This window comes from Panthera uncia, assembly GCF_023721935.1.
Source record: "Panthera uncia isolate 11264 chromosome C1 unlocalized genomic scaffold, Puncia_PCG_1.0 HiC_scaffold_4, whole genome shotgun sequence".
Lineage (NCBI taxonomy): Eukaryota > Metazoa > Chordata > Mammalia > Carnivora > Felidae > Panthera > Panthera uncia.
Window position 1 is genome coordinate 35,125,837 of NW_026057585.1, and position 16,006 is coordinate 35,141,842.

General features: G+C 34.0%; 1 protein-coding gene and 1 non-coding gene across 4 annotated transcripts in view; one reads left to right on the plus strand and one right to left on the minus strand.

The window, feature by feature from the left end:
• Positions 1–16,006, minus strand: part of PRKACB (protein kinase cAMP-activated catalytic subunit beta) — a 126,923-nt gene that overhangs the window by 14,742 nt on the left and 96,175 nt on the right. For all 3 annotated transcript variants that reach the window (XM_049616915.1, XM_049616913.1, XM_049616916.1), the window contains 5 exons: positions 13,294–13,392; positions 12,206–12,288; positions 8,893–9,019; positions 7,854–7,949; positions 4,223–4,345 (listed from right to left, as the gene is read on the minus strand). In XM_049616915.1, the coding sequence (XP_049472872.1) occupies positions 4,223–4,345; positions 7,854–7,949; positions 8,893–9,019; positions 12,206–12,288; positions 13,294–13,392 (528 nt within the window). The remainder of the gene's footprint in view (positions 1–4,222; positions 4,346–7,853; positions 7,950–8,892; positions 9,020–12,205; positions 12,289–13,293; positions 13,393–16,006) is intronic.
• On the plus strand, positions 1,034–1,179 carry LOC125913869 (U4 spliceosomal RNA). The gene has a single exon (XR_007455144.1). It is a non-coding gene; the product is annotated as a U4 spliceosomal RNA (small nuclear RNA).

Sequence of the window (16,006 nt, forward strand, 5' to 3'; positions counted from 1 at the left end):
GCATTTCTAAACCTGAACCTTGATATCACATGAATAATTTGACATTTAAAATACCACCTCCTCCGTTTTTAAAGGCAAAATATGTGTAGGAGAGAATCTAACAAGCTGATTGATCATCTTTCTGTGCATTTAAAAATACCAACTTGAGTTAAAATATTGTAATAGAGAAAATACTTAGCAACCTAATTGTCAAATATGTGTATTTCAGCGAATTAATCACTTCATTAAATACATTTTATTTTAATTTTGATGTTACTGATACCTATAATCTATGGCTTCAGAATGGAGAGAGTAATCAATATAAAATGTTGCATAAAATAATAACACACTTTTAAAAAATCAGCAAAAATAATTATGATTGAAACATATTTTAAATGATATATCATTCAAATCATTAAAGATTTTTTTTTTTAAATTTTTTTTTTTCAACGTTTTTTTAATTTATTTTTAGGACAGAGAGAGACAGAGCATGAACGGGGGAGGGACAGAGAGAGAGGGAGACACAGAATCGGAAGCAGGCTCCAGGCTCCGAGCCATCAGCCCAGAGCCTGACGCGGGGCTCGAACTCGCGGACCGCGAGATCGTGACCTGGCTGAAGTCGGACGCTTAACCGACTGCGCCACCCAGGCGCCCCAGAAATCATTAAAGATTTTTAAATACAAATATAGGATTTGGAAGACCAAAATTTGAGTTTTAATGACTTGAACAATGAAAAAATTTAAATATTAGTTATTCTCCAATTTGGCTTTTATTTACTAACCAGAGAGATAATAAACTTGTAATGTGTTTGTCATGTGGATAGGGATACATTCCAGTTTGGCTTTGAGTGTTGAAACAGATGGTTTTACTGGGAATGGTGCATATGAATATGACTTTATGTTCACACAGTGTAAATCCTAAAGATCTGTTAGTACCAATATTCTGCTTCATGAGTTCTACTTTAAGAGCAAAGGGGAAAAAGGAAGAAAATAACTTTATTTCCAATATGGGACACGATAATCTGGCACCTTTAGTTAAAAACAATAGTATACCAAGCTTTGCACCATGGCAGTATCATAGCCAATGAGGTTTATCTGAGGCGCGATTATTGCTAATTGAAAAACAATAGTATACCAAACATCCTATCATATTTCTAAATAAGTGAAGAAAGATATCAGATATTGTGATAAGATAAAATTTTATGTTGGCATTCTTCTAATAAGGTGACTAGGATTTAAACAGTTATGATTATAGAATATACACAGATTTAAATATTAATATTGGAACCTGACTATTAAAGTTTGATATGAAATAAAAACATATTCATAAACAGGTAAACATTTTTTTTCCACATTGTGGAATGATTGGCTAATGAAGGCCTATCCATACAGATGAAGACAGACTCATTTTAAACAAAGCAATTTTTCTAAATAAGGGAAATTTAGTTATGACAGCATCCTTGTCAGAGAGTTTTACTTCTTTTATAAACTATAAGTAAAAGCAATGTAGGAGCTTTGTAATGACCTATAATTAAATTAGAAGTAGAATTTCTAATAGCTATTAGTAGAATTTCTGCATCCTTGGTCTTTGCTGAACCCTTTGATAAAACCCTGAACTGTTTTACCTCCATACATACACCTGTGATAAAGTTTAGTTTATGAATTAGGCACAGTAAGAGATTAAAAACAATGAACAATTACAACAATATGCTGCAGTAGTAAAAGTTATGTGGGTGTGGTTTCTTTCTCTCTGTCCCCCTCTCAAACTATCTTACAGTACAGTACTTACCATTCTTGTGATGATGTGAGATGATACAATGCCTATGTGATGACATGAAGTGAGGTGAATGACACAGGTGTTGTGCTGTAGTGGCCGGCTATTACTGACCTTCTGATGATGCCTCAGAAGGAGGATCGCCTGCTTTGGACTGCAGTTGACTGTAGGTCACTAAAACCGTAGACAAGGGTGGACTACTCTATGCTTCTTTCATTCAGTGATTTTAAAGTATTTCAGTTCCCTCAACATTCTTCATATGACCTTTGGGTCATATTCTTTCTTGAGATTTTACATAATCACCTTTCAAATTCTTAAAAAATTAATACCTGTCTTGCACACTACTTTTTCTTGATGTTTTGTTTATCTCAAAAGTTCTTTTACCGTGCCTTTGATATTCTGCTGGATGAAAACAGTTACAAGGATGAGAAACCTGAGGCCTAGATACCTACAAATGTAACAAGGACAGCAGTGATACCTAATTTAAGTATTCCTTTCTGCCTTTCTGTATTACCTTGGTGTAAATCTTTCAACACCTAGCTTAGTTATCTTTAAGAAGTATTTAATTTTTATTTTTGACATAGCTGAAGTATAAGTTCTTTAGTTAGTCCCCTAGTTTGTGAATACTGCCATAACATAAAACTTTCATAAAGTGAAGGGAAATATAACTGAAAATCTTGTGATCCCTGTAGACTACGTATACACTATAAGATATGGAACAGTACCGTGTTGAGATGTGGATTCTAGGGGGCTGGATAGACTCATTCTGTTGGTGTCTTGTCCTCACAGTCCAGCTGTGTGGCATCCATGATTTAAATTTGAATATTGGTAAAAAAGATAAATTACTACTTTAGGGACATTCAGGTGATATAGGTGATATAAATTTTAAGTTCATGGAGCTGAGGGTCAGCTTTTACACTAAATGTAAAGTGTGAATCTGGCTGAGGTATAAAGAAATAGAGACTTTTCCTCTATGTCCTTCCAGATTCTCTAGGTTGATTAGGCAATTCTCTGCCTTAGACTAAGGTTACAAAATAGAAAAAAGTCAACTACATCACATCTCAGGGTACTGTTATGTCAAGATTGATGCTCTATTTCCTGGTCATATTCTAAATGGGGCTATGTGATCTAAAGAAAAAAGAAAGATAAACTAATGGGGTGTACCACATGTAGGAATAGGAAAAAGGGAAAAATGGGAAAATATCCCTTCCTATAAACTCTATCATAAATGTATAGAAGGTCTTTTTGGAATTTTTTAAAGCCTATTCTTTCTACGATGGAAAGAATCAGACTCAACTCTATTAAAATTGACTGTAGTATTTTTTTAAAGTTTTTTTGTTTGTTTGCTTGTTTGTTTGTTTGTTTATTTATTTATTTATTTATTTGAGAGAGAAAATCCTAAGCAGGCTCCACGCTGTTAGCACAGAGCCCAATGCAGGGCTTGAACTCAAGAATCGCAAGATCATGACCTGAGCTGAAATCAAGAATTGGATGCTTAACCACTGAGCCACCCAGGCTCCCCGACTGTAGTATTTTTTTAAAAGTGTATGCTAGGGGCACCTAGGTGGCTCAGTCGGTTGAGCGTCCGACTTCAGCTCAGGTCACAATCTCGCGGTCCGTGAGTTCGAGCCCCGCGTCGGGCTCTGGGCTGATGGCTCAGAGCCTGGAGCCTGCTTCCGATTCTGTGTCTCCCTCTCTCTCTGCCCCTCCCCCGTTCATGCTCTGTCTCTGTCTCAAAAATAAATAAACATTTAAAAAAAAAAAAGTGTATGCTAAGGCAAGAATGAATGGTTTGTTTTGAGATACTTTTGGAAACAAAATTAGGGATTACAAAAGAAGGAAGGTTTATGGAGTAATTACAAAATGTAAAATACTATGATAAAGTGAATCTACTCACGCTCAAAAAAAAGTTATTGCCATATTTGCTAAAGATCAATGGCAATTATAATCACAATCAACATGAACAATTATATAAATATCCTTTCTCTGAACTTCCATTTTATAAAGGCTTATCTATTTTGTATTTGCTTCCAATTTTGTGATGTTTGGCATAATTCAAACAAGTCTCTCCTGAAAATACAAGGAGATACAAAAACAGCCCCTAAAACTTCTCTCTAAGGAGATACCCACATGAAATAACTAAGTAAGTAAAAATTTACTTACTTAGAGAAATATTGAGAATGAGAGGTATGATCCTATATTTTATGAGTGATAAAAAAGAAAATTGCTTTATCTTTTTGCTAACTTGTTTGTAAAACTGCCTCATTTTCTTAAGAAACTTCAATGATTTAATGTTTATTTTGTTATCTTAAATGAATGCTAGATACAAAGACAGGAACTATGGATATTTTTGTATTCTTCCCAATTTAGGGTAATTATTCTGATGACATCAAATGGTTTTAATATACAAATCTTACATTTCATTATAGAAATAACAAGTAATAGAGGAATCATAAAATGTATTACTTACCTTTCCAGAAACAATCTTTTCATAAATCTGAATTGGTTGGTCTGCAAAGAATGGGGGGTATCCAGCTGCCATTTCATAGATTAACACTCCTAATGCCCACCAATCCACTGCCTTATTGTAGCCCTAAGATAAACCAGCAGCAAATATTAGTTATTACTTAATCTACCAGAAGGGAATGAAGTCATAGATGATTTCAAAATGATCTTCAAGCATATGAAATTTGTTAAAGAGCACTTGCTGCACGGCTATTCAGGAGAGAATAAAAAATGAACAAAATGTATCAGATCACACTTGAATTAAACAGGGAGAATTTAGAGATATTGGCTATATTCCAATTATATTGGAATTGGAAATATTATTAAACCTCGTTCCTAAAATCATTAAGAATATTGTAGACAATAAATATCCCCTAATTACTTGGGATAATTTAATTGTTGCTCAACAATAGGAAGGGACTTGCTAAATTACTTTTTCAAGTCCATTCTTGGTCCATAACCTTATAAATCAGGTTTTCTAGAGCATTCATAGAAAGGCCAAAGGTTTTTAAACAAAATAGTAGATACTGGACTTCGTAGTAAACAGCAGAGTTGACTTCAAAATACTCTATATTGTTGACGTTAGGAGGGTGATTATACTGGGGCATTCTCTTCCACTTCACAGGATCTTAATGAAAGCTACAAGTTTAATTTGGAGCCTAATAAATGTAAATATTTAAGTTTACTCTAGCTATCCTACTCTCTTCTCATCTCTAAAAGGTGTACAGAAAAGATAACTAATCCTTGAAGTTTTTGTAAGAACTTTATCAAATAAAAGGAAAAAATGTAAATAAAAGTACATTGTAAACCAAAGGTACAATTCTAAAGTTATTTTTGTTTTTTTCCATACTAAACTTGCTAAAATTAAGAACTAGCAGTATTTGTAAGAAAATAAAAGTAAAATATTAACATGTTTATATAAAGTTTGTTATCAACTATGGTCGATGTCAGCTGGCACAAAAGATTATGGAAAAAAATTCAACTTGATCACAGAGAGAAATGAACTGAGTTTTTGCCAGATCTGGTCTGCCCTCAAATTACTTTCACCACTCCCCACACTCCAAAGTTTTGTCAAAATTTTAGCTTTACAAATCATTTAATTTTCAAATTATTAGCTAAAATCTAATGTATATATTTTTTTTCTGCTTCTGTATGTTTTTTTAAAGGGAGACTAGCGTATGATGAATAGCACTTTGTTTTGCTAATAGAAATGGGCATCAACTATGCTTTAATTCTTTTAAGTCACTAGTAATGTCATTCATTATGATATTTTTAGTATAGTGGAAGCACGTGATGTTGAGCTGGATCCTTTTACTAAGCTTTGGTTTCTATGTTGAGATTGTGTGCTAATATTTATAAAAAATATGCCAGATACTTTTAATACCCTAAGTATACAGAATTAAAACAAATCAGTAAGAAAAACTAAATTAAAATAGATAAATGGGCAAAGGACATGAACTAATAACTCATACACACAGAAAAAACCCACCAAATGTCTGTAAAGCATTAAAAAAATCTAATAATCAAAGACATGAGACTTATAATAATGAAATACCATTTATTGCCTATTAAACCAGTAATTATTTTATTTATTTGTTTGTTCATTTAAAAGTTTATTTATTTTGAGAGAGAGAGAGAGCAGGGGGAAAAGAAGGAGTAGTGAGAGGGAGAGAGAGAATCCCAAGCAGGCTCCGTACCCTCAGTGCAGAGCCTGATGTGGGGCTCAAACTCATGAACCTTGAGATCATGACCTGAGCCAAAATCAAGAGTCGGATGCTTAACTGACTGAGGCACCCAAGTGCCCCATTAGTAATTATTCTGAAACTACAAATGTCTAATGCTGGATACAGTGTGATGAAGTAGTAGGAGTATAAAATGTTACAATCTTTTTGGAAAGCACTTTGGCAGTATTTATTGAGAGACTTAAAAATATTCATACCCTTTGTCCCAGTAATTCTACTTCTGGGAATCTGTCCTGAAAAAATAATTTGAAATGCAGAAAAAGCTTTATGTATAAAATATTTATGTTTATCACAGTTATTTATAATAGCAAAAAAAAGAAAAAGAAAAAGGAAAAAGGAATGACTTGAATATTTAGCAATAGAAGAATGGCAAAATACTTTATGATAACATTTCAAATAAGCCATTAGAATGTTTGCGTGCTTGTTAGCATTCAAGTGAAAAAAGCTGAATACAAACTGTACATTCACTATATCTCAACTATGATAACACGCACAGAAAAATATATTGAAAAAGGCTACCTTGGGGCACCTGGGTGGCTCAGTCGGTTAAGTGTCCAACTCTTGATCTTGGGTCAAGTCATGATCTCACAGCTCATGAGTTCAAGCCCATGTGGGGCTCTGTACTGATGGTGCAGAGCCTACTTTGGATTCTGTCTCTCCTTTCTGCCCCTCCCCTGCTTGTGCTCTTTCTCAAAAAAATAAATAAACTTAAAAAAAATTACTTTAAAAAAAAAGCTACCTCTGGGTAGTGAGATTATAGGTTTTTTTGGTTGTTTCTTTTGATTTTTCTGCATTTTCCAAATTTTGTAAATGAACATCTATTACTTTTATAATATATATGCATTTTTTAAAGTTCTGGTGCTTATTCTGTCATCATTATTTGGTAGGTGTACTTACAAAAGAAATGTGTTAACAGCAATGATATTTAGGTTATAAAAGACTAAAAAGTTATAGATGATTTAAATTATAAAGTTGAGAGGAAAGCTGAATGAGATCATTTCTTTTATTCTTATTATATAGTTATTTATAGTTATTCAGGTCGTAACTATCAAGGCATGTGTGTTATCCCTTTCTCTTTCATTGTTCCTGTTTGTGCTCAGTTATTGTTAATTTTTCCTGTCTAGCTGTTTCCACCTAGGGATGGCAGTGGAACGGAGAACAGAATGGAACCATCCTTTTAGGTATGATTATAGACTTCTCTTACCATATTTTCACTGTTTTGAAAAGTAGAACAATCCTCAACAGACTATCAACAGCTGTCTTTCAAAACATGGACTTTTTTTTCTTTTTATTACATCTATATGAGATGATGTATGTTAATTAAACCTATTGTGGTAATCTATCCCACAATCTATGTAAATCAAACCATTACACTGTATGCTTTCAACCTGAACAGTTAGGTCTGGCAGTTACTTCTCAGTAAGACTGGAAGAGAAAAATATGGATCTCGAGATCAGATTTATTCACATTAATTTTTTTTGAAGTATAGTTGACATACAATATCCTATTACTTGCAGGTGTACAACATAGTGATCCAACATTTTATATACATGGTGAAATGATTACTATGACAAATCTAGTTACCATAGGCCACAATACAAAGTTATTACAATATCATTGACTATTTTCCCTATGTTCTACCATACTATTTCTCTTAGATCCAGAGTTAAAATTGAGAGGTTACTGAGTTAGTGGTAGACTGCCAGTAATTATTATTTAGTAATCAAACAGACATAAATTCATAATTTAGATTAAGTAAAAATGTAATACTAGATCAGTAAACTGTTTTTATAAAAGTCCACAGTGATGTATGCCTTATAGTTTTACTCTTACATAATGACATTATAAACATACCTTGCTAAGGATTATCTCTGGAGCCAAATATTCTGGAGTGCCACATAATGTCCAAGTTCTGCCTTTAACTCTTTTGGCAAACCCAAAGTCTGTGACCTATGAAAGAAAAAAAAAATTGTGAATATTCATTATTTCACAATAAATGTATTTGTTGCACCTCAGTTCAAAGTTAAAAATCAGGGTTAAAATTAAAACCATGAAAAAAAATTAAGTCAGTGTAACTGAGACCAATCCATGCAGGCCACTATTAGTGAATGAAGGTTCACTCTGGAGAGCCTTTTCCTGACTCAAAGAAATAAACACACACAAAATGGTAAAAGTAAATGCTTTTAAAAAAAAATGAAGCAATGCTAGAAGTATTTCTTGAGTCCAAGGATGTGCTCTGCCATTAGTTACGTCATTGGCAATACAAAAGTATCAACAGGAGAACCTATTGGTAAGTGTATAAAAAGGGATGTTCTCGGTCTATTCACAGAAGTGGAAATAAAACACCCCCACCAGTTCCGTATTGGTAGCCAGGGCTCCTTTGGCTGCTGCTGTTAAGGAGCACAGACTCTGGGGACAGCTGGGTTCAAATTCTGACTACCATTTACTGCCTGTGTGATTTGCTGTGCCTTAGTTCTGTTAGCCTCAAAATGAGGGTAATAGCATACTTACGCTTTATAAGGTTATCAGGACAAAAAAAGATGATACATGTAAAACACTGGGAATGATGCCTGGCACTAAATGAGAGCTCACAAATTTAGCTATTCTACGTATTTCTGTACGTAGGAGCCTATGTTCATTCAATTCACAACTGCAGACTATGGGAGGTATAAACAGGTTCTATTCTTGATGGGATTTTTGGTCTCTGCAATAGTGGCAGAACCGTGAGCTCATTTAAGCTATTAGGAAGATTGTTAAGCTCTCCCATATGCCAGACATGATGCTAGAAATAACTGTCTCACTCAAAGAAAAAACATCCAATATTGGTAGTTGAGGTTAAATACATACAACTTTTACGTAGTAATACATTATGTATAATGTGTTCAAGTCATACCTGGATATAACCTTGGTGGTCAATTAAGAGATTTTCAGGTTTTAGATCTCTGTAGATGAGGTCTAGTGAATGGAGGTACTCGAATGTTAGCACTATCTGAGCTGCATAGAACCGTGCATGGGGTTCACTGCAAAGAAAAAGAAAACACTGATTTTCTGTAAAATGGGTTAACACATGGTAATTAGATTATGGAAAAAATTAATATAGGGTAGAAATATTTTGGAAGCAAATTTTTTTTTCTTTTAAACATTTAAGAATCTTGTTAGTTTCTGAATATCTACTAAACCTCTGAACTATCTTCAGATAATACTACTTTTTAATATGCTTTATGGGGCAGCATACATTGAAGAAAAATATAACTCTAAAACAGTCATCTTATTTTAAATTCTTAGCGGCCATATTAGAGGCTATTGATACCTTTATAATTATGTCTCACTTTGAGAATGATTGAAAAGCAAACATGTCAATGCATGGTCTATCAGGCCATTGTTACTGTTGATAAGCTCCATGTATCTGTCTCATAAATTTCAAGTGCTTAAAGAATTTCACTACACAGAAGTTGTTTAACTGCATTAATCTGAAGACTGATGCCATTTGACCCAGACTATTCCTATTACAAAAACAATATATTCTCATTATTAAAAAAGCATAAAAAATATAGATGGAGGATAAAGAGCTCCCGTAATCCTATCCAGAAAGCATAGATACAATCATGGTGTCTGAATTTCCAAATCTTCTACTATGCATGTTTATACAGATATATAAACACAGGGGTAATCTGTATGTTTGTGTAAACACGTACAGTTCTTGTATGCACAGATTAGATCAATTGACAGATCAGTGTCATGTTTATGCCACATTCAGAGCATTACTCCAAAGGATGTACTGATTTTCTAATTTGAGTTTCTATTTCATCTTGTAGTGTATACAATGAATTCTGCTAACTGGCCTGATACACTGCAATGACTTTCAGATTTATGTCCTCAATGAATAACATGAACTATGAATAGAACTTCCCTCAAGATGGCTGGCATGAATTTGATCTCATAGCACCAGAAATAGAAATTCCAAAAAAGATTATATATGCTGCTCCTTTTGCTTGTCACTCTATTTCCTAGGTTCTAGCCTAATACATATCAGGTGCTCAGTAAATATTTGTTGAATAAATGAATATGTAAAGAAACAAACTTTGGGGGAGAATATTTTATAATACCATTACAGTTTCAGCCCCATCTCAACACCATAAATTCTGTACCATAGATTATATGACAAGAAACAGGGGAACATTTTAAGGGGAGACTGGAAGAATCATCCTGGTCATTGAAATATCCCTAACTTTGGAAACATTTGACCTGGAAGGCCCCTCCAATTTTCTCCATGCATCTATAAATACAAGATGCACTTAGCATCTTATAAATAGATATAAATTTATCATCACAATATAAGATGTACTAAGCATTTTATATTTACTTCCACACACTGATATTTGATTGGAGGAACACAAACATTACATAGATCTGGGATCCAATTGTTGAAAGATGAAAGCAAAATATTCTATTGGAAGACTTCATGCTGAAGCAGCTTTAAGTCTAGACAGTTGCTATTTAAGTAGAGAATCATAATGACTGCCCTGATTCTGATTAAAGCCATGCTCAATAATAACTCAATATTCTTCTTGTCTTAAAGTTCCTAGGATAGGAGTTAACAACTTGTCAAGTGTACGTGTAGTATGAGTGAAAAGTTAGAAAAGACAGTGTGTCTCAATAGTGAATTACTGCAATCAACTCGCTTTCCTCCTAGTACCAAGTCAAGTATTAAAGAAATAGGAGTGTGGGTAGTTGCAAAGGAAAGAAGTTAGTAATGATAGAGAATGGACAAAATATTTTTTGAAGATAGGTTTAGGTGTAATGCTTCAGTGTAAAACTTTGAATTATCAAGGGCAATCTGAGGATGCTGGGCCTGCATGGACAAGGGTAGTAGAAGAGAGGACAACAGGAGGTAAAAGGAAATCATTCAAGATAAACAGAAGTTGCTTTGCATCAGCACAGTGCCTGACACGTTTTAGGTGCCTTACCATATCAGCTCACTAAGTGAATTTTGGCTTAGGCTTCAGGTAACTAAAATAACTCTAATGTTGGCCCATAACTGAATACGATCTTGTGATAATCTGAGTCTATCATCATCTCTTTCTGAATCGGATTATCATCATCAGCCAGTTTGCACTCCTGTACATGCTTTCATCATACCAGCTCATAATGTGCTAAATGAAGCTGGACGTGCATTCTTTCAGTGATTACTAATGAACAGTAGTAGCTTACAAATTATTACACAGAGGTAAAGTTAACAGAATTTATAACCTGTTTTAAAAAAATTTTTTAACGTTTATTTATTTTTGAGACAGAGAGAGAGCATGAATGGGGGAGGGGCAGAGAGAGAGGGAGACACAGAATCCGAAGCAGGCTCCAGGCTCTGAGCCATCAGCCCAGAGCCCGACGTGGGTCTCGAACTCACGGACCACGAGATCGTGACCTGAGTTGAAGTCGGACGCTTAACCGACTGAGCCACCCAGGAGCCCCAATATAACCTGTTTTAAAAACTGTGTGGCCTTGTTAGCAATAACCTAATAAGGTACAAACTCTTTTTTTTTTAAATGTTTATTATTTATTTTTGAGAGAGAGAGAGATAGAGAGAGAGAAGCGGGGGAGGGGCAGGGAGAGAGGGAGACACAGAATCTGAAGCAGGCTTCAGGTTCCAAGCTGTCAGCACAGAGCCCAACACTGGGCTTGAACTCACCAACCATGAGATCATGACCTGAGCCGAAGCTGGACGCTTAACCAACTGCCACCCAGGCGCCCCAAGGTACAAACTCTTTTAAAATTACGTATATATTTTTAAAATTCAACAAAAACTTTAAGGAGAATTAAATTTGTGCAAAATGAACTTCTTAATCACATCACTATGATGCCATTATTATCTTTTCCATTTATTCCTTTCTTCATCTTTACACAAACCTCTTCCCCAGAGTTGTAGTATTAAAATTTGTTCAATAAGTACTAGTATGTTTAAATTCAATTTTTGCATCTTCTGAAAATCCTCCAAATAATGGATCTTCACAATATCTACCAATGGTAGAATATTTACATTGCTATCATGGTGCTTTTATTTGATTTTTAAAACTCAGTTGGGTGTGGCCTCTTATGAATGTTTCCATGTAATTTTTCATATAGCTAACATATTACTACATGAAATGAAATAAATTTTTAGCATTGACAATAACTTAAAAAAGATTTGAGGAGGATAAAGTATTAGTTACCTGAACCTTCCAATTCTTCTTAGATGTGAAAACATTTCACCCCCAGGGACATATTCCATAACCATGTATAAATTAGAATTATCCTATGAACAAATAAAAAGGATAAGTAAATCAAAATTATGAAACCGAGATTATTTCAAGGAAATATTTAAAGATGATACCATGTTCAATTAGAAAAAGACAAATTAAAAAACCCAAGAGATTACTAACATTGGGGAAGAGAGAATAAATGGAAGATGCTCTAATTTTTCTTCAGTGGGGAATTCATTCCCCACCCCCAGCCCAAGTATTCTTGCCACAAATTAGTCTGGGATATTTGCTGTTCCTGTTCTTGCAGGGAAACCTAACTTTTGAACAATTAAACACTGTAGCCGTGAGTTAACACTATAGTGGATGCAAAGGAATAACAGTTAAAACAACAATTTGAAAAAGTAAGAATGTTTACATTTTATGTACTAAATTACGTCAGAGAGATGAATGATTTTTAATATCATCCTAAACATACAGGTGTTCATCTGATTTAAAGAATAAAGGAGGAAAAGGGAAAAGGTTAAAATGTTTCATATGAATTAAGACTACGAGATGCCAAGTGTCATTCTAAAGAGTTGAAAAGCTATCAACTTAAAGAATAAATCTTGTTCAACTTTATGAGAACATTGAGGGAGAGCCAAAGACTGTTCTGCCTTACATAAACGGAAAGACTAGAACACAAATTACTAAGGAAAAGAGGATGGTAAGACTGTGTCAGAAAAGTTTCAACAGAAAAGGAAGTTAGGTGGGCGTATTCATTTGCAAGATTGTAAGAACTGCTTAATAAGATATTACTATGGATTTTGATAAATGGAAATATTTGAATTTATAATAGCATCTCATGAAAAATTACACATTACCTTTAAAATTTTCCCTAGGGAAAGCCAAAACCTTTTCAAATATTAACATAAGTTTATAAACATAAAATCTAAATATATTACTTTTTTATTTATTCATATTCTCCACGTTTGTCATATGGCTTAGAATCCTATCACAGTTTCATATTTTAAAAAATATGTGAGGGTAAAATTATTTTATTTGAATATTGTAAAATCTACCTTAAAAGAATACTCCAGTCGAACAAGAAAAGGAAAATTCACCGCCTGTAATATTCTTTTCTCATTCAAAGTATGCTCTATTTGCTTCAGTTTAACAACCTGTAATTGAGAGATAAATATATTTAATGTACTTGAACAGAATTTAAAATTTACTATAATTTTAAAAGAATAAAACATAAATAAAATGCTTACCATATAATGAGCTTGGATAAGCAAAATCACTAAGTTGGATAAGGGTATGATAATAACCAATAACTAGGTTTTTATCAGATTCAAATGAAACACCTAGCAGAGGATTTAAAATTTGGTCTTAAGAAGGGCAACTATGATTTTCAGTCAAGAAGCAAGAGCTAAGAAGTAGTACATTACTTAAAAGAAATAATACATAACTTAAAAGAAATTAGTATGTGAAAATACTCAGCTCCTAATTAGTTACAGTCACAAATCACTGCAATAGGTAGGTATTGATTTTAAATCTTCAGAAGATCAGCAAGGAAATTAAGAATTGAAGAAAAGCCAATAATTGAAAAACACTTTCAATTCAAACTGGGTAAAAATGAACAATCTGTTCATTTCCTAATACCTGAATAAACAGAAGATTAAATTCTAAAAAATCAATTTGTGCAGCCACAGGAGAGGACACACAAAATATGGGCAAAAGACCAACTATATCTTTATAGCAAATAGGTTATTTAGGATTAATCAAGCTTCTGGATTGTCTACTCAATCAAATACATAGCAGCAGGGGAAAGTGACTTATTTTGACTTCACAAAGACTGTGCTTCTATCCCACATGTGATTCTATTTTTAATTTAAGAAAAGGTGACCTTAGGGAGATATAAATACTTGTCTAGTGTATGTATAAGTCATGAGCAGCTGGCAATCTTTCTTGCTAGAAGCTTACCATCAGTGTGGGGCAGTCACCGAATTCAAGAAGTTGAACATAGGCAAACTAAGTTACCATCCAGTTATTAGTATATACAACTATAGTATAAAAATAGTAGTGAGCAAAGAATACTTGACTGAGAGTCAAAAGATCTGTATTCTAATCTAGGCCTTCTCATCCAGCAGTTTTGTGGCTTTTGGAGATCTTATTTCAACTCTTAGGATCTCAGGTTTGTTTTTGTTTTGTTTGTTTTTGATGTAGTATGAAGTGGTTGGACCATTGCTGTCTAAATTCTAACTAGTTACAGAACTAATTAGTCCATACTTATCATAACAAATTATGTAACATTAGCTCGAGAATTACTATTGCTTTGTATTTACTTTTAAAAAAATAGGCTTTTTAAAAAAAATTTTTTTTTTAACGTTTATTTATTTTTGAGAGAGAGAGAGAGACAGAGCATGAACGGGGGAGGGGCAGAGATAGAGGGAGACACAGAATCTGAAGGAGGCTCCAGACTCCGAGCTGTCAGCGCAGAGCCTGATGGGGGGCTCGGAACCCACGAACCGTGAGATCATGACCTGAGCCGAAGTCGGACGCTTAACCGACTGAGCCACCCGGGCACCCCGAGGCTTTTTTTTTTTTTTAAGCAGTTTCAGGTTCACGGTAGAATTGGGCAGAAGATACAGAGATTTTCCATATTCCTCCTATCCCCACACACGCATAGCTTCCCCCACAAGCAACATCTTCCCAACCCCACCCCCTTCACACAGGTGTGTGGTATATTTGTTACAAGTGATGAACCTACATTGACACTTTTTTTTTTTTTTTTTTTTTTTACACTGGCATCTTTATCACCCAGTGTCCATAGTTTACACTAGGGTTTACTTGTACTGCCCTAAAATTTCTGTGTTCCACTTATTCATCCCTTTCTCCCTACTAATCCCAGGCAATCACTGATCTTTTTACTGTCTCCATAGTTTTGTCTTTTCCAAAATGTCATATAGTTGGAATCATACAGTATACAGCCTTTTCAGATTGGCTTCTTCACTTAATAATATGCATTTAAAGTTCTTCATGTCTTTTCATGGCTTGATAGCTCATTTCTTTTGAGCGTTGAATAGCAGAAGGTACATCCATTGTCTAGATGTACCACCTTGTTTACTTTTGTATATTATGATCTAGCAGATTTTTAGTTAGGTATTGACAATGCACTTCCTTTGAAATAAGCAATAAAAATTGCAGTAGAGAGGCTTTCTGCATTATAGCCCTAAGCCAACCATGTGTATGTAGGGCATAACAATTAAAAATAGAAATGAATCCATGATATATGAAGTGGCAAAGCATAAGTGCTTAGTTAATTTTTAAGTTAATTTAAAAATTAACTAATTAAAATCTAATTTACTTTTAAGTGTGTGTATTACTACATATGAAGCCTAATAATGCAATCAAGACAAAGACAAGAAAATGTCTGCCTTAATGCTGCATAAAATCTATTTGCAAGTATGGTGTATGAATATGTGAATATTAATAGGTGAATAATTGCCAAATGAGAGTTATGGGTTGTAAGTATTTAGACAAGAAAATGTTTATGTTAGGCCTAGTACATCATCTTTTTAAGTTCCAGACTATTCATCTATAAAACACGGATAATAATACCTACTTTAAAAGTGGCTCTGTGAATGCATGTGAAGTGATTAACATGGTGCCTGGCACAAAGTGAAAGCTCAAAAGATGCCAATTGTTATTATAGCCTATTAAAAAGGGTAGGAGTTCAGCAGGGCCTTATAGATGAATAGATGACAAAGGTTAGGAAAAGACAGAGGAAAC